The 20,029-nt window shown below is 39.1% G+C and overlaps 1 protein-coding gene across 9 annotated transcripts in view; it reads left to right on the plus strand.

Moving 5' to 3' along the window:
- The window catches only part of Pkhd1 (PKHD1 ciliary IPT domain containing fibrocystin/polyductin), a 468,594-nt gene that overhangs the window by 74,841 nt on the left and 373,724 nt on the right, over positions 1–20,029 (plus strand). For all 9 annotated transcript variants that reach the window (XR_012450616.1, XR_012450617.1, XR_012450618.1 and 6 more), the window contains 5 exons: positions 209–276; positions 2,038–3,648; positions 5,242–5,385; positions 11,298–11,517; positions 17,496–17,646. Coding sequence is in view for 6 of the 9 variants with exons in the window: in XM_074081972.1 (XP_073938073.1) it covers positions 209–276; positions 2,038–3,648; positions 5,242–5,385; positions 11,298–11,517; positions 17,496–17,646 (2,194 nt within the window). In the remaining 3 variants the exon portion in view is untranslated. The remainder of the gene's footprint in view (positions 1–208; positions 277–2,037; positions 3,649–5,241; positions 5,386–11,297; positions 11,518–17,495; positions 17,647–20,029) is intronic.

Genomic DNA, 20,029 nt, shown 5'->3' on the forward strand with positions numbered 1-20,029 from the left:
CATTCTGGAAATAAGCTGAACTGTGTGGCACTAATGTTACCATATGACCCTGACCCAGGACCAGTCCCACACAACATCTTTTACCCTCTGTTCCCTTCTTCTCTGTTAGGCAGTATCATTTTCTACCACTCTCTCTCTTCCATCTTCTCAAACCATTTTCCCTCTAGCTCTCCCTGTTATTTCCTAGCAATATACTTATCTTTTGTAGAGTTGATCTCCACATCCAGTATAGCACGGAAGTTTTCAGCATCGAGCCTTGCTGTGGGTCGCTTCTGGGTGAGTGGTTCTGACACCACTAGTGTCATTTATCGCATGAGTTTGTTCACTAGATAGTCTGATTTTGTTCCTAGATTAATTAGCTTGTGAGGCCAGAGCCAGGGGCAGCAACGAGAGTTTTCCTTAAGCCCCAGGAGCTGAGTGGTATACTTTAAAGTTCTGAAAATTTGGTGATACCTAAGCCAGGAGCTCAGGAAATTAAAGAACTTTTATGAAAAGGAGATTTCCAATTTTCTTTTCCTGCTTGCAGTGCTGGTGTTCTTACCACTTGAGCCACTGCACCACCCTTTCCAATTTTCTTTTCCTAGTGGGAAGGCTGAAGCATCCAATGGGCAGCACTTTTGAGCAGATATTAGGAAATCAAGGGACAAGCTTTCTATGTTAGCCTTTTATTTTTATTTATTTATTTATTTTGATGGTACTAGAGTTTGAACTTGAGGCTTCATGTTTACTAGGCAGGTGCTACACCACTTGAGCCACTCTTTCAGCCCTTTTTTTTGGTGTTGGCTATTTTGAGAGAGGGTCTCATGAACTATTTGCCTGGACTGGCTTTGAACTGCAATCCTCCTGATCTCTGCCTCCTTTTTTTTTTTTTCGTTTATTCATATGTGCATACGATGTTTGAGTCATTTCTCCCCCTATCCACTGTCCCTTCCTTCTCCCCCCCCCGCCCCCGATCCCTAAGTAATTAGGATTACTGGCTCCTGGCTCCGTGTTAGCCTTTTAGATACCACATATGCAAGGAGAGGGAATGAGTCTTCAGTTTTTTCACTATCTTCTAGGGAGACATATGAAGGCACAGAAAGTCAGGAACACAAATCCAACATGGGAGATGTCAAAACAAGAAACATCCATTTTCAGAAAAGAATTGAGTTATGGTTGTGATAGTGCAAAAATAGCACATTATTCTTTTTTGAGCACAGGAATATACTTTTTAAAGCTCATTGGTTGTACTTGGATTTGATTATATTTGTTATGTTGTTTCACCAACATAACAAAGATGGGGTTTGATCTTTGATCATCTCCAAACTAGAAAGTAACACAATGCCTATGAATGTAGTAGCAAATTTATCAGCATGGTGGAATGGCTCTTGATATCACATGTATGAGTATATTGTATTATATTATATTTTATTTTACTATATTATAGAATTATAGCATATATAGAACATATTAGAATATATGATACTGAATGGAATATTGGAATATTATATTGAATAGTACAGAAGATAAATAGAAGGCTTCAGTGAATTTTATGTATTAAGTGTGTAAATTGAATGCTTATAGAGCTACATACATATACTCTATATAATAACATATGGAATAATACGTCAGATAGTATAACAGATGACAAGAAGATGAAAGAATTTGATTTTGGTGGCACTAGGGTTTGAACTCAGGATCTCACACTTATTGGGCAGGTGCTTTACATGTGAACCACTCCCTCAGCCAGAAATTAATTTTTCATTAAAATCAAAGTTAATGGAAGTGGTGATTTCTAGGATATATGAAGGCATTTAAAACATTGATCTTAAGTATTGCAAACATCCCTCTTAGATAACAATTTTATTTTTCTTTACTGTTATGTAAATTTTGGTTCATCTGGCCCCTGTCCAAATGATCCCAAGTTTAGCATTGGTGGGGTGAAGTTGCTGGGGGTTCATGTACCCCACTTTCCACGTAATTTCGCCAGAACTTACCCAGATGCTGTGCAATTCTAGTTCTGAATGTTAGCTTTTAACTTTTCTTCCCTTACTTTAGGTGGAACGACCCTCCTCATCTCAGGAGCAGGGTTCAGTAGGGACCCAGCTTTGGTTTGGGTACTTGTTGGCAATCATTCCTGCGAAATTGTAAACTTGACGGATGTGAGCATCTGGTGTGAGACCCCTCCGGCCCCCCTGCTGCCTGATACAGATGCTCTTACTGTCCCAGTGCCTGTGGAGGTCTGGGCTGGCAACACGTCCTTCATCCAAGGACCATCACCAAGTTTGGTGGGGAAGGAACTTACCTTCATGTACGATGCAGCAACGACACCAGAAGTCACTGCAATGTGGGGGGAAATCATGAACAACAGCCTGATGTTGTACGTGGAAGGAAATAACTTTTCCAACTCAGCCGTCCTTCTGGGGAGCTTGAGATGTGATCTTGAGGCAGAGTCTTTGGAGGGCAATAGCAGCCTCTCTGGGTGCTCTTTTCCTCTTCACAGTTTGGAGGCAGGCATCTATCCTCTCAAAGTATGTCACAAGCAGATGGGATTTGCTAACATGTCTGCAGTGCCTCAGCAATTTAAGGTGACCCCTCAGATAACGACCATCTTTCCAACATATGGGTCTGCATGTGGTGGAACAGTACTCACTGTGAAAGGGTTGGCTCTCAACTCTAGAAGGAGGTCAGTTCAGGTTGACCTTTCAGGCCCTTTTACTTGTGTGATTTTGCGTTTTGAAGACCACACAGTTCTCTGCCGGATCAACCTGGTAGGTGACTACTTGCCTGGAGCTTCCATCACTCTACACGTCACAGTCCTGATTAATGGGATAACCAGCAAATGTCAAGGAAATTGCAGTCTCTTCATTCAGGAAGACACAACTCCTACTGTGGATGTCTTGACTGTAAACAACAGTGGCTCTCTAACCACTGTGTTCATGAGGGGTCAGAAGCTAGGCATCACAGCTGATAAGCCAGTGGTGTTTGTGGATGATCAACTTCCCTGTGATGTAACTTTCTTCAATGCTAGCCATGTGGTATGCCAGATAAGCAACTTGACCCCAGGACTCCACTATCTATCAGCTGTTCATACAAGTAGTGGGTATGCTTGCTTGGGTAATGTTTCCAGGTACTTTTCTATTATGCCTCAAGTGCTTGATTACTTCCCTAAGACTTTCAGCAGACATGGTGGATGTCTTTTGGCCATAGAGGGCACAGCCCTGATGGGGCAGAATACCACATTAGTCTACATTGGCCAGAAGGCCTGTCTGACAGTGGACATCAGTTCTGAGCTTATCCAGTGCATTGTTCCTGCAGGGAATGGTTCCATTGCTCTGGAAATAGAGGTGGATGGAATTTTGTATCATGTGGGAGTCATTGGTTACAGCAATGCCTTCACCCCAGAATTGCTCTTGGCTTCTCAGAGTGGTGGTGACATCTTAACCATTACAGTGGCTCAGATCTCAGAAGCTGCAAATGTTGACATTTTTATTGGGACTTCACCCTGTGTGGGTGTCTCTGGTAACCACACAGTTCTTCAGTGCATGGCCCCTGTTTTACCTGCTGGAGAGTACCATGTCAGAGGCTATGACCACACCAGAGGGTGGGCCTCATCTGTTCTCATGTTCACAGTGAGAGTTACTGTTACAGCAGTGACTGAGAACTTTGGTAAGTCAAGCAAATAAGAGAGGTCACATTCTTTATGTAAGTGGACTCTCTCACTTCTAAGAGGAAGGAGATCAATATCATTTTGTACAACAGAAGGAAAGAGAAACCAGGTGGCTTCTGGCAGCCAGTTTCTTCCTGAGTTTTGTCTTTGTCATGCTCCACTTATGAGCTTTGTTTTTTTTATCAAGGAAATTATGCATATCTCTAAGTGTTTGATTGTATTTTGATTTGATGCATCAACAAAGTTTAATATGTGTTTTAAATTAAGTAATACCATTTGTAAGAACTCATAATCTGATCACTTAAAGACATAAATGTCTTCAGCTTGGTTAGACCTCTATGCCAATTTGTTTTATTTAAAACTTATTAAATATTAATTTTTGCCATTTTGTAATATTTCACAGACAAATTCTCACTCATCCAATAATGAGCCAATGGGATAGTACACTTTGCATTAGTTGAAGTTTTTTTCTCCTTTTAGATATACTAAAATTTGTCTTGCCTTTTCTTTCAATGATGATTTAGGTTTCTGTTCACTTAAAAATTTTCCAGTGTGTTTCAGATGGAAATAGCTCAGGTTTGATTCTAATTTAGAGAATATGGAGTATATGGTGAAACAAGAATCTTGGATTGATGAGGTACTAGCTAAACCATTTCTTAAAAGAAATTTGGCCTCAGCTGAGTGGAACGCTTTAGGGATTGGGGTTTGGGTCTCGGGCTATCACCAATGTTGCTGACTTAGGCTTCACATTTCTAAGACTCAGCTTCATTATTTGATAAAGGAGTTTGGGCTGGATGCTCCCTGAATTGCCCTTTCTATCCCCTAAGATTCCATATTTTCATGGTGAAAGAGCAGCATGAAATGTATCATAAGCAGAAAACACATTCTCCAGTTTGTCAGGTGGCTTGGGATGAGGCCAGTAGAGATTGGATCTCTGTATCTCAGAATGAACTAGAGGCATGGACTCTTTTTGCTAATATGACTATTCCTAAAATATGTAATTATCACAGCACTATTATAATAGCAAAACATAGAAAAACAGAGGTATCAATCAAGAAAAATTATTAAATTTGATATAATTATGTAATGATATTTTAAGTAGCTATTAAAACGAGATGGATCTATCTATGTAGGTTTGCAAAAATATCTATGCTTTACTTTAAAGAAACAAATTGTAGAACAATATGTATAGAAGGATCCCTTCATACCCAAATACATGTGCTTTGAAAATTCTGCAAGAAACTTCATACATGGATGCCTCTGGAGAGTGAGATAAGTGGTTGGGGAAACTTCTGTTTTGTGCTCTTTTGTATAAAGAGTTTAAAAACTATAAATAATCATAATTTTTTATATAAAATGGTTTCGCTTCAAAAAGCCCTTCAGCAAAGAGGTTGTTGCGTTTGGCTGAAGTCTGACAGAACCCTGGAGGCCAGAGACGAAGTGGAGAGCTCGAGGAGGGAGGGCCTCAAACCAGTTGTGTGCACTCTGCAGCATGTAAGAGGATGCACAGCAAGAAAGCAAAGATTTGAGTTTTAAGTTACATAAAGAGGATTTCCGTCTAAGATCATGGACGTGCAATTTTGTCTTTAAAGGCTGTCTGGGAGGAAGGCTTGTGCATGTGTTTGGAGTAGGATTTTCTCCAGGGAATATCTCAGCTGCGGTGTGTGGTACTCCTTGCCAAGTCTGGGCTAATGCTACAGTGTCCGCCTTCAGCTGCTTGGTTCCTCCCCTGGATGGTGAGTTAAAACACCACATATCTATTTTTTAAAGCATATATGTGAAAATGACATTCTTCGGCTCATTCTGGTTTTGCCATTACTGCTGTACTGATCATTACTTTCCTATGTGTTCCTCAGAATAGAATTCCTCTCTTCTCCATTCAAAATGGTAGTTAGACTCTGTTGCCATCTATTAAAATGGTCCATCAGACCTTTTGTCTTTATAGTGGGCCAATATTAAATGAACATTGAAAAATGTTTCACCTACACTCTTGACTACAGTGAAATGAGGCTGTAGAGAGTAATTCTGGGTTCTGAATATTCGTTTCCATGACAGACATTGGGAAGGGAGCAAGCTCCTGAACTTCTGGTGAGGGAGGTTGCTAAGGACATCAGCTTCTGGAGGTGCAGTAAAGGGGTAAAGATGAACAAGCCGGACACGGCTTGTTTGGTTCTTTTAAGCTTGTCGTGCTGGGGATGGAGCCTCGGGCTTTGTGCCTGCTAGGCAAGTGCTCTGCTATTGGACACTTCTGGAATATTGGCTTTCTGTGTTCAGTATTATAAGCAAAAGAGACAATATTCACATTAATCTATTGTCCTGCAATGTCCAGATGACTCACTCAGTAAAACAACAGGATCGCTCACTGTTCACTACTCTACACTGCATAGCCATCGTGGTATGTATGGTATGAGAAGTCACACAGTTCTCCTAAACTGGGAGAGATTATAGGGGAAGGCACAGAGTGTGGGGTTTCACACCATGTGGTAACTACTCACTGAGTCTCAGGAAAAGAAAAATAAACCCAAGTGAGGAAAGTACCCTCATTACAGTAGGGCCTTATTGCATTTGAGAGAGCTCAAATCAAGCAAGTGATTATGTTGTTTGCATAACCCTAGGTCTTGAAATTTTGCAGTTAGGAACCATTTACTCAGTAACATTCTGAGTTACATTCTTCACTATTTGTCCACAATTTGGATGTGTGCTAAGGATTTAAGAAGAGATGAAATCATCGCTTCACCCGAGCTTAGAAATAATTCCATGATGGATAGTACTGTTGCTGTGGAAGTTTACACTGTGTTGTTCTGGTGCGGAGGAGTAGGTGTGGGGCAGAGGAAGAGGGAGAGGACAGAGGAAGTAAGGCGGAGGAGAAGGAGAAGAAATTATCCTTGTTTATCGTAATGCTGGAAACTGAATCTCCTGTTGTTGTCATATGTGTAAGTTCAACACATGGAAGAGAGTTCAACTTCACAGTGAGAAACCTAAGATGCAATAGCAACTTTAAGATGCCAACTATTTCATTTACTGTGCTACCTCCCCTGTACAGAACAGTGCTGATATAGAAGATGTATAAGAAGGTGCAAGATTAATGAAAGAGTAAATGAGAGAATTAGGGAAGAGCAGAAATTAAACTAAGATGGCATATTTCTAGACTGTGGTCTTTAATTAGAACTACTTTTTTTTCCCTAAAAGATTTCTCATAGGCATTGCTTAACTTAATAAATTTTAAAGGCCCTTTTTGTCTTTTCAAAACATTTACATTTCAGCCGGAAGTACAAAATAAAAATCAATGAGGTTTCAGGGCCAGGTAAATTTTGGCATTGTAAATTTGATAACTCATAGGATAAAATAATAATGTTTTATTTTAAAAGATTTGATTAACTTTTAGAGGAAAATCTGAAAATCCTTAATTTTGAAAAAAGCAAAGCGTTAAGTAGAGAGCTATAATTAATATTGCCACTAGATGTCACCAAACACTCATCAATCGTTGAAAGCACACATTCAGAGAAATGAGTCATTTGACTTTTTCTTTAAAAAGTATTTTAAAAGATCTCTAACCTCATCATTCAAAGATAGAGAGGCTGGTGGTTCATGCCTGTAATCCTAGCAATTCAGGATGCAGAGATTAGGAAGATCGTGGTTCCAAGCCACATCCGGGCTAATAGTTTGCGAGACCCTATCTCAAAAAAACCCTTTACACAAAAACAGGGCTGGTGGAATTGCTCAAGGTGAAGGTCCTGAGTTCAAGCCCCAGTCCTGCAAAAACAACAACAAAAAAAGATGGAGAGGAGCTTGTGAGACCCAACTGCAAAGGTCCCTTATTTAAGATTTGTGCTGAGATTTGTGGGTTCTGTGGAACCTCTGAAATTGGGTTAAATGAGTTTTGAGAGCATGATTGTGGGTTTTTCCTTAGGAGGTAAGTCTATAACGGACATTGAATGGTCAAAGAGATGAATCTGAGAAATTATTAGAAATTGCTAATAATTTTCCCACTTTCAGATAGAATTGCATATAACCAATTTTGCCAAGAATATGTTTTGTTTTAGAGGAATTTTCAGAGGAGGATTTCCAAGAGGCACTCCTCATACCTGTTTCACAATTATCATTCTCAGAGAAATCCATCTTTCTAGCTAACTAATGCTGTATGCCTACCACTGGACATCTTTCAACCTCAATCCTATGATGGCTTTTGGAAAGCTGAGCCATCCCAGACAGCTAAGGCAGGGGTTCTCCAAGTGTGGTTGCTAGTGCCACTGCACAGCCTCACCTAGGAGCTTGTTAGGAACGTGATTTCTTGGAGCTCATAGAATCAGGAACCTTCCAAATAAATGTTTTGGTGTTTCTCTCCTGTGCCTTCTCTGAAATCCTACATTCTTGCCTGCCTAATGTGAAGACCTAAACTGGATAACTCCTCTGGGCAAGCAAGTTCTGGCCATATTGAGTAACATCATAAAATGCGTGCAGAAAATCTGGTTCCATATTTGTTTCATAAAATCGCACTGCTGTCTTGCTGGTTTATAACCTTTCTGTAGCCTACTATTTCCAGTATGTGTGTGTGTTTTAACATGGCTGTGCCCAGCTGGAGTTTCCTCATATCTATATAACTTTTTTTCTTTCTCCTGTAGTTTACTGCTATAATCTTTTCATTTGGTCTTTTGTTTATTTCTGTTAACTTCTCTAATTTACCAAGGGTCACTTTGAATTCCGACCCTTGCTTTGAATGTTATTCTTCAGTTTGACTTTGCATGACAGAGTGATGATTTACATTCCAGGTGATAGATGATGTCTCAGAGTCCAATCTTTCCTCATTGTTGTTTTGCTTGTTCCTGTGCCATAGTTCTAATTTGTTTCTTTTTCATGAGTGGGGCAGGGGAGTAAAAGATGAAGATCAAAAAAGTTCTTTTGCTACTTTTGGGATCACTTATCTTTACCCTTTTCCCAAATTGTACTTTTAACCAAAGAAAAACTTTGCTTTTTGATGTGATGGGTGCTAAAACATCCTGTTAGGTGAAACTAATACTCTGCATTTGTTTAAAATGAACAAGATCTTTGATCTTCGGGTTTCTTGCATTTATACCTTGAATTATACCAAATGACTCTTTCATGGAAACTAAGTTTTCATGAGGCATGAAAAGCTAAAGCGATTAAGGTCACAGAGCTATTTAGTGGCAGAACTTTGAGTAAAATCCATGGATTTTGATCCCCAGCCCTGGGTGCTTTTCATAATCCACCTTGTCAATTTGCATCCACTTAATCACCTGTAATGAATTCATTATTTTATAGGTGTTGAGCCTGTTTTTATTTGCTTTGGGCTTACTCACTGGAAAGTTCTCATGCTTTGTTTATCCACATGAGAGCCCTACTCTCATTTTTATTGTGATTATTCATTCAAAGCTCATGTACAGAGAACTCTCTAGGTATCAGGTGTTTTGGAATGTAACCTCGAGGAAGATGATAACATTTGTGAGCGCTCATGTCACAGCTCCTTTAGTCCTAGCTGCTGGCACTGCGATGAGGCAGGTATTCACAGATGCAAGCTACTTGTCCTTGATAGCGTTTGTACATACCTGTGATGACAGGCTAGCTGCAGAGGCAGCAGGTGGAGAAAGTCCCCCTCTCCCTGGTTTAGCGTTTTCACAGAATATTGCTCTTCCATCATCTCAAGCAGAGATTTATTTATCTTCCAATTAAAGACTGTTGTTGTTTTGCCTTATTGATACTTTCTACATGTATCCCACTATCCAGGAAGAAATGGCCTGAGGCTTCAAAAGCTTCAAGTACTTGCTTTACTTCTTTATAGAATGTTAATGTTCACAATTATATGACGACCAAGAACTTCTGTTAATGAAGAGATCTCATAAAGAGTGAAAAGTCGAATTATAAACCTGGAAAAGATAACAGTAATGATATACCTTCCAGAAGATAGATACCCAGAATATATAAATCAGTAAGAAAAAGACAAACAACCCTACAGAAAAATGGGCAAATAACAGGAGTAAAAATTTCATAGAAGGGTCATGAGTTATTACTAAACATGAAAAAGTAGGCAATATAAAAATTAATAATGAAAATGCAAATTAAGGGTGGAGATGTGGTTCAAGTCGTAGAGTGCCTGCCTAGCAAGCCGAAGGCCCTGAGTTCAAACCCCTGTAATGCTAAAAAAAAAAAAAATAGAAAAAAAGAAGAAAATGCAAATTAACTCAGGAGGGGAGATCAAGAGGATTGAGATTCCAGGCTAGCAAGTTTAAAAACTAAATGAAACCCCCATCTCAATCGATAAGCTGGGCCTCATGGGTCATGCCTGTGATCCTAGCTTCGTGAAGGCCATAGGTAGAAGGATGTGGTCTGAGACTGGCCCTGGGCACAAATGTGAAACCCACCTAAAAATACCTAAAGCAAAAGGGCCAAGACAGTGGCTCAAATGGTAGAGTGTCTGCCCAGCAATCACGAAGCCCTGAGTTCAAACCCCAGTATCACAAAAATAATGCAAATTAAGGCCACAATGTGATATTATCTTATACATACTGGATTGGCAGAAATTAAGAGTCTGATAATTTCAAGTGTGGAAGATTGTGAAGGACTGGAACCTCATGAATATAGCTGATAGGAATGTAAAATGGCATGCTCACTCTGGAAAACAATATGGCACTCTTATAAAGTTGAACTTCTCCTACAAGCTATTTTCTATACAGGCATTCACCCTAGAGAAAATTTGGTACATGTTTGTAGTAGCAAATATTTGGAAATATCCAAAAGTCAAAAAATAGTTAAATACATTGTAGTACTTTCATGCAGTGCAATACTGAACAGCAGTGAGATGGTATTAACTATAGCTACATGCAATAATACAAATAAATATTAGAAATCAGACACCGAATGAAGAAAGGAGTTACCAGAATATTTTGTCGTGTATTGTATTTCATGAAGTTCAAAACCAAAACTCAACAGTGTCTTGTTTAGGAATTCAAATCTATTCAATAAAACTATTTTTAAAATGCCAGGTGGTTATTTCTAAGGATGAAGAGGAAGGAATTGAACCTAGGGAGGAGCAAACAGTTTCAAACGCATTATTACTGCTTTCAATCTCATACCTAGTATGTTCACATGAGTCTTTATTTATCATGATGGTTTATATTTTCCAAAAATGTTATTGATATTCTTCTGTTTGTTTAAATTAATAGTAAAATATATTCATGTGTAAAATCACGTATTTAACAATCAATATACACTTAAGAAAAATGAAGGATAGGAAGGTAAAACAGGTCCTGTTTAGGGGTGGATATCAGTGGGAGAGGGTAGGAGTAAAAGGAGAGGATGGAGGAGGGTGAATATGGTTGATGTACTTTGTATACATGAGCAAAAATAAATCAATGAAACCTGTTCAAATTGTTCTAAGAAGAGGGGAGGGGAATAAGGGAGAATGAGGGAAGAGGTGAATCTAATTAAGATATATCGTAAGCACATATGTAAATGTCATGATGAAATCTCCCTGTGTAATTAACATATGCTAGTAAAAATGTAAAAACATGTAAACTGATAACTTTATTTTCCTATTGACTAAGGGAGGACACCTGAACTTCATTCATGAAACAGTGTGAGGCCTTCACTACTTTCCATGGATTTACCTAACCTCATGGTAACTTTCTCACAGTGTCCTTGGCTTTCCTGTGTGGCCTGCGGGGTGAGGAGGACAGCTGTAACATCAACAGCCATACCTATGTGCATTGTGATTTGACTGTCACCATGGGGACAGAGAGACTGCCTGAAGCATGGCCTTACCTCTACATTTGTGAAGAGAGTTCTCAGTGTCTCTTTGTGCCAGATCACTGGGAGGAGTCTGCCCATCCATCATTCTCGGGCCTTTTCATCAGGTAGCTCTATCTTCTGTTCTCTCTTACCTTCCCCGATGGCTCATGGGCTCTTGGACAATGCACCCACAGGGTCATCAGAAAGCGTGGTCTGGGTGGACATGGCCTGCCTGGGGCCTACATCGCTCATGGAGGGGCCATTCCATCATAGATTCCAGCTAGCCTGCATATCAAAGCATCTACTGTCTTTTTTAAGTGTTCAAGAGAACATCTGAAAAATCTGCCCAGTAAACAGCTCACTTTGTTCTTGCTTAGATTTTAATATTTATCTTCCGATCCAAAGCAACATCTGGTGAATGCCAATGGGGAAAAAGATTAGACATTATGAAAAACAGAAGGCTTTTTTCCTTTTTCTTTTCTTTCCAAACAGATTCACAAATATGAAAAAAATCAGAGAAATCCAGCAGATTGCACAATGTTTATTCAAAAAGAGGTGTGTTGCACAGCAGAGTTACCGTCCATCTATGATTTAGAAACCATAAGCTCATAAGGACATTTTGCACTTAAAAAAAAGGAAAAAAAAAGTCTAACAAATAAATGCCACAACTCTCCAGGTTAAATCCCTATTCTAAACCGATTTCTAAGATGAGACCATGTTGATAACTCTGGATAGACTTAATTCCAGCCAGGAGGTTCATTCTCACGCTGCAGGCTGACATCTTAGCACCAAACATTGCCTTGTGTCTTTATTGTTTATCTGGACAGAGTGGTTATATCTGTTCAGTGAAGACCCATTTCCTCATTAAAATATAAAAAAACTTAGAGTTTTATATTTTGTACTCAAGACTGAGTTCCTGCTATGAAGGAAGTAGCCAGCCCCTTTGCATGGCAGTCTTTCTGATGTCTGTTTTAGTCAGAATTTGCCACCAGAGATTTGTGTTTAGCTGGAAGAAAAGAGGAATGTCCTTGGCTGTTTGCTTTCTTGAAGGGTATGATAAATGCTGCTTAGGTCACATAAGAAATGGGAGTTGTACTCAGGTGAGACTAGATCTCAGAACTCAGTAATGTTGGCCACCAAGAATATCCCTGAATGTAGGGACATTATCTGAATCCCCAAAACAATTGCCTTAAGTTCTCCCATGCCCTTCCTCTTTGTTCTCAAAGGTGGCTGAGGCAGCTGAGTCTCAGATACATTGAAAATTGTGCCCTTTCCTATCACTATCATTTCAAAGGTGCTGCTCAGTATTTGGGTATTGCAACCAGCAAAACTAGGTGGGTTTCCTTGGGTAAGAATTAAGGGACATATAATTGAAACAAAGTTTATGTTTCCTATTGATGAGGGTAGAACCCTCAATGCTCTTCATGGCTAGTGGAAGATAAACTGGTATAATCTTTAGAGGACAATTTGACAGAGCACTAATTAAAACCTTAGAATTCTTCATGCTCTGTGACTTGGCAGTTTCATTCTATGATTTTAAGAAAGCAGACAGAAGTGGGCAATATTTATAAACAGACATGTTCTTTGAAGTTTTAGGTATAAAGAAAGTATTTGAAATAACTTCAGGTAGTACAGAATGAATCCAAATAGTATACTAAAAAACTTTAAAAAATAATGATGTAAAATATTCAACCAAATAGGAAATGCTTGCAAGGTATTGGGAAGTAAAAAAGCAATAGGTCAGAAAATAGTGTATCAGCTTAATCCTACTGTTGAATATGACATATGTTTATGCATATATAAGTGATTCGAAGGAAAAAAAGACTAGAAGAGGATGGATTCTAGACAAGAAGTTTTTGTTTTCTTGTGGTGCTGGGGATTGAACCCAAGGCCTTGGGCACTCTACCACTGAGCTGTATTCCTAACCTTGGAAGGATGCATTGTAAAATGTGGATAGAGCCTAGCTCTAGGTGCTAAAGTGCTGATCATATTTATCTTCTATGTTGAGTTTTTATGTGTTTCTCTAGTGAACATATGTTAATTTAATAACTGGAAAATACACTATAAGTTATGCAAGGGTTTAAAAAGTCATGCCAAGTAGATTATCTGTTTTCTCTTAAGGTTATGGTTATGAACTTAGAAGACTATTTTCCAGGGTCTTTTGAGGGGAACCAACTTCCAATAAATACTGTATCTCTTTATCAGCACTATCACTGTGATATTATGTCAAATGACAAAAGAAGATGTGCATCTGTGGCAACAATGTGCTTAGTCTGTCCATTCATCCATCGTCCATCCATCCATCCATTATTCATCCATTCATCCATCATCCATCCATTCATCCATGCATTAATCCATCCATCCATCCATCCATCCATCCATCTCATCATCATCTATTTACCATTTGCCAAGTGTCTACTATGGTTTAGGTGTTGTGCCAGGTGCTGGTGACCCCATGGTGTTGGGACAGGAATGTCCTTTCCCTGAAGAGTGGTGGAGGAAGAGGGCAAACAGAATAACCAACAACCTGATGAGTGCTATACTGTGATTGAAAACAATGGGGTTCTTTAGATAGCATGCTTATGTCAAGATAAGAAGAGAAGATGTCACTGGAGGAGTCAGACATGCGGGAAGCAAAGGCAAAGGCACCATCAGCTTTGCAGAGGCCAGCTGGGCAGGAGCACAGTGAAAAGGAAGGAAAGCAGCCAGAAAGAAGTAAGGAAAGGAAAGCTGTATGTAAATAAATGTCTTGACAAATAAGGCAAGGAGTTTGGAGGATGAAGTCACTTTTCAAAGTCCCACAGTCAAGCCATAACAGCATCATAACCAGAATCCAAGGCTTTTTCTGAGACACCATGCCCTTTGCACAGTGCTTTGCCATTGGCTTCTGTGAGGAGAGCTTGTCTGAGTGGTGTGTGGTTGATGAGGTTTCAGAGCCATGTGAAGCAAGTTCAGGTTAAGTGGGGAGAGAGAGAGTGCCTGCACATATTTTTACTACCTATCCTAAATTGTACATACAATATAAACTGCTTACTTTAAGATATGGTGAGACCAACTGACAGATTAGTAAAGTAAGAGTCAGGAATCGTAGATTCTAGAAATAAAAATCTTTGACCACATTTTCTTTAAATATTTGTGTGTGTGCATCTATATCTATATCTATCATCTCTATACATTTCTATGTAAATCTTAATTATATTCCTTAATTAATAAAATTATTGTGGAAGATAGCATGGAATAGTAGCTAGCTTTTGAGAAACTTAGGAAGTTCATAAATGTGAGTCTATTTTTGATACCCTAGTGTCACAGCTAATTTTAATGATGACCTTTTAATGAAAAAAATCTCTAGCAAAGAAATTAGAGACAAGTTAACAAAAGTGTAAGCTAACAGAAAGGGGTTTGACTCCTTTCAAAGCAAGACCATGACTAGGGAGGACAATGAGTTGCTAACAGACAAACCCACAGAGTGCTTTACTCATACCTCTGCCAGTAAATCTGCCATTGAGGGATGAAGGGCAAATATTCTCTGAATTAACTAAAATGGGAAAAGGAATAATTGTGGAAATTTACACAACTAAGCTTACATTATCCCTGACACAATTGTAGGAGGGATTATTAATCAGATAGTTTATGAGCCTTCAGAAATGAAAGTGGCCGCCTGGGAACCAATTCACAAAGAATGTGAGGGTGTGTTAAACGAGCTTCATTTCCTTTCAGATAGGTTTGGAAGTGATTTATGATGTAAATATAGAGGAGACCTTCTCAAATTATTCTAACAACTTCCACTAGGGAAAAAAGTTTGGGTGTCAATCTCAAAGTGGCTTGATACAAGCTTCAAATTGCTTTGAAGTTAGGTGTTTAAAAGTCTCTTTTGATTTTGCATTCTGTTATACCGTACTTCCATATTTATCTAAATAGTACATTGCATTTTAATTTGGAAGTTATATTAATTAGCCTTTCCTTTATGAATCTTGCGGTATGACTGACATGACCAAGAGTGATTACCGTATTTATCACATGGATAATGACTTAGCTAAGTGGATTTATAGTTAGATTATGGGCTCCAATTTAAAATGTAATTAAGCAATGGGTTCAAATGAATACTAACAATATATACCAATATGTAGCAATAACGAATCTGATTTTTCACATTTATATTTCAACAACAATGCTACCACCAGCTCTACCACCAAAACTCTAACAAGAGCTGCCTTTATCAGACACTTACTGTATACCAGGTTCTGTGCTCATCATTTTATATGTTTCATTGTGCTCAATTCACTCACTGCCTGTACAAAATAGGTACTGGCTTATTAGTGTCTCCATTTTATAAACATGGAAAGCAAAGCTTAAAAAATAATGTGTTCAACATCATCTAGAGATAGTATCTATGCTGGGATTCAAATGTAACTGATCTGCTTCCAAGCCCAACCTTTGCATGCCATTGCTTCTCCAAAAATCAGTTGAGCAAATATAGTATAGTGCAATCCTGAGGTAATTGTAGCTCTGAGACTGAGCTCACCGTCATCTTCAAATAGTCATGGGGGGGAGAAATGACCCAAGCCTTGTATGCACATATGAATAATAAAATTAAAAAAAAAATAGTCATGGGGCTACAACAAAATGAACACAATGTTAGGTTCCATGGGTGGAAGGGCTCAGATATGGGGAGACAAGAGCCCCAGCAGTCAGCCCAAACTCTCTTTGTTCAGGTCTGGGTGGTGCAGTGTTAAATTACTGAAAACCCTCTGTAGGTACAGAAGATACTGGGTATGCAAGTCACATCTTCAATGGATACAGAGCCAAGAATATTTTAGCGTGAAGAAGAGACGATTAGTGGCAAGCTATGATGGTTAATCCATTCATTATTTCTAGCAAACTGTGGGAGAGCCCATTTCAACATTGATTTTAAAAAGATGCTATATTTTGACACGATTTATAGTTTCTCAATTGGTGACCTTTTGCCCTTTCTCCAATCCTTTCTCTTCTTCCCATGGGATCAGCCATCTTTGTGGCTGATATTTAAGCAGCATCTGAAAACTTCAGAGCACTGCTCTAGGAAACAGGACACCTGGGTTCTGATTTGGCACTGCATAATTTTGTGTTTGACTTTATGCAAATCCCCTGATCTCTTTGGGTTACATTTTTCATACCTCTACCTAATTTACAGGCTGAAATGAGATCCTGCATATGAAATCATGGGAAAAGTATAAAACATCATGCATTATTATTACTAATAACCTTTGAGTTAGTTGCTACAGTGCCTAAAGCCAGGATTATACTTGAATAAATATCACACCTGTTGGGGATGCTACCCTTCAATATCCATGGTCTCACCTCCTCTAGACTGCGTATTTTTAGACTTTTGGTAATTCTACACCACTGTTTTTCTTTTTAAAGCCAGTCTGGCTTCCTCCCTTAAAGCAAGAGGACTTTTAAAGTGAGTGGCTGGTAGTATATAACTGGCACATATATCGAATCTCCTTAGCCTGGGCTGTTAAGTAAGTTTAATTAATTTACTAAGTTAATGTTCCTCTGCTAGCAACAGAGCCTCATTGCCATCAGCTGGGGAGAGGGAATTGAAAGCCTAAATGAGCTCATTTTTTCACAGTTGGAATTAGGGACCAGTTAGCCAGTTGTGTGGGTTTTCCAATTTCTCCATCTGCCCTGGGGGGATTCAGGCAATTCACTCCCTCCGTATAAGTTTGAGTAAGATCAGGAAGAGGGAAGGGGGAAAGAAAAAAATTCAAAATAAGAAACTGCCCGACATTTGCTTCCATTTTTGGAACTGGACATATTGTCTGTGCATTGCTTTAGGTTGGGTTTGGAGAAGCTTTTGCTAGTGTTCTCAATACATGTGGGAAAGAAGAAAGGCCTCAGTGAAAGATATTTACCATGTGCATTTTCATTGCAGTGTGAGCAGATAAAGGAAAACAAATAAACAATAAAAGAATGGAAACAAAATTACAGAAATTTGCAAAATTTGACAAATGGTGGCCTGTAGTTGCCACAAGCTAATGGCTTGCAATGATTAATAAGTGTAAAAATAATTGCATTTCATTAAGATTGATGACACCCCATTTAACCTCCCTTCTCGTTTTAGCCCTAAAGTGGAAAGAGATGAAGTTCTCATCTATAATAGCTCCTGTAACATTACCATGGAAACTGAGGCAGAGATGGAGTGTGAGACGCCTAATCAGCCAATTACTGCCAAGATTACTGAGATACGGAAAAGCTGGGGCCAGAACACTCAGGTATAATCAAATCTTTTTTACAGACTGATTCAAACAGCTCAAATTAAATTTGTAATATTGTGTACATTAAAAAAAACAATTTAGTCCAAATGGCAGCGATATATAATATTAAATGCTCTCAAACTTTGAGGAGCTGGTCTAATGCACAACATCTGAATTCATAGTTAACTATGGTTAATCATATATTTTCTCAAAAATAAATGAATGCTGCCTGGGCACTTTTAAAGCAAATTCTGCACAGATAATCTCTTCAGCATTTTGTGCTGATTTCCACATGCATGTTTGAAAGGGGATGTCTGTGGTTTATTTCTTTATAAAATAAGTGGTCTACAATTTAACCCCGCGCTTCTGGAAAGCCTCCACATCACTCAGCAGTCCTCAGCTTGTGGGACAGAAATGTCGCTGTTCCATCCTGTCCATATCTGTCTGGGGACTGTGGGGAGCAGAGTGCAAACATTATCCTCAGAGGAGATTACGTAGAAATTAGAACGGAGAAAGGCCACTGGCCTTTAGGTCTAGCCTCTTTACCTCAATTCATCCGTTTTGAAATTATCCAAACCACTCCCTCCAAGTGGTTCTTCAAAGACAGTGTTCTCAAGTCCCCAGTGACAGATTCCACAGCCTCCCCAGGGAATTAGTGAGAATTGAAATCAGAGGCTAAGCGCTCTGTGGAAACATATCAGATAATCTTTTATAACTCCTCAGGCTTCTCACTGTACACAGACAAAAAATAATATTTATTGAGCACCTACTCCCCTAGGTGCCTTTCCTTTTATGAAAGCAATCCTTAGATTTTCCTCTCGTCTTTTTTATTTGGAACAAACACTTATTAAGTGACTATTTTGTGCCACATCCTATTCCAGATTCTCTTGTGTCCTGTTTCAGTCGAACTGTCCCAATGCAAAACTGTACTTCCTGCATTTTTGTATAACTTTCATACTGGGACTGAAAATGTATGCAATTACAAGTATTGTTTTTTCTTCTGTTCCTCTTAAACTGCTCCCTGTCTGCCTTCCCACCCCTTGGGACTTCTCTGTTTGTTCTGTCACCTCCCTGTCTCCTCACTCCCTTTTACCTTCCCTTCAGGTGATTGCCCAGGGCTGTCACTGTCTGTTTCATTGTCTCCCTAAAATATCTCTTCCTTTCAATTCACTGCTATTGTGAATTTCTCATTGTCACACCCCCCAACTGCAGCCTTCACTTGACTCTGTGCCACTTACTCAAAAGTCAAATGGAACTGCTGTGAGATACTGCTAAGTCACTCCAGGCTCAAGTTCTGTCTGGGTGGGTAACAGCCTCATATTGGGTGCACCTTTGAGCAGATGCTGGCGAAAGGGAAGAGAAGCAAGTTTAGCACAGGATTAAGTGTCTGAACTTTGGAACAATACTGCCTGGTTTGAATACATCACTTGCTATGTGAGGGACTTTGGGCAAGTTGCTTAAACCTGCTGTTCCTTGGTCTTCTCATCTAAAGTGGAGATAATAATAGCCACCTGATAACACCCACGCACAGGAAATCAATGTGAGTCAATGCCCTGTATAGCTATCCTTATCTCAACCAGCAAAAACCCTTGTTCCTTCCTATTATTGCTTATACTCTTCTACAACAAAATTAGAAATAAGGGCAAAATAGTTTCTGCTGGGTATTGAGTGGGGGGGAGCGGGAGGGGGTGGAGTTGGTGGTAAGGGAGGGGGTGGGGGCAGGGGGGAGAAATGAACCAAGCCTTGTATGCACATATGAATAATAAAAGAAAAATGAAAAAAAAAATAATAGCCACCTGATAGTCATTACCAGATCAGTTATTATAGAGATATGTTATTACAACACGTGAGCCACCGTCTCTCACATGCAGTGACTGCTCAGTATTAGTCATTGTTACCTATGTTAGTTCACTATTAGCCATTCTAGAAAATGATACAGAATCATCTCTCTGTAGTACTTCCTGATAATTTCACTTCTTAGATTTCATTCAATTTATCATGACTCAAAGTCTAATTTTGAGTGCTTTTTGAGACTTCAATGCCTCACGTGTTTAAAAATACTTATAGAACACATAGTTATTGAGTTCTAGCCATGTTCAAGGTCCTCTGAAGGAGACAAGGAAATAATATGGGAAGATGCTCTTTCCATCATTGAAGGATCGTCAGAAAATAAGGCCATACAAGGAGGTAGGTAAGGTTCGAAGAGGGTGCCTAGAGCCAATTCATCACAGTTGAATGGAGCTTTGGACAATATCTGCACCAGCTATATCATTTCAGAGATGAATCAACTAACATTCATAAGGTGAGGTAACTTGGTAAAGTCACATGGCTCATTTTTTGGCATCATAACCTATGCAACTATATGGCATTGTGGGGAAATAACACATTTGCTTTTCAGGAG

Source organism: Castor canadensis, chromosome 8 (assembly GCF_047511655.1).
Source record: "Castor canadensis chromosome 8, mCasCan1.hap1v2, whole genome shotgun sequence".
Taxonomy (NCBI): domain Eukaryota; kingdom Metazoa; phylum Chordata; class Mammalia; order Rodentia; family Castoridae; genus Castor; species Castor canadensis.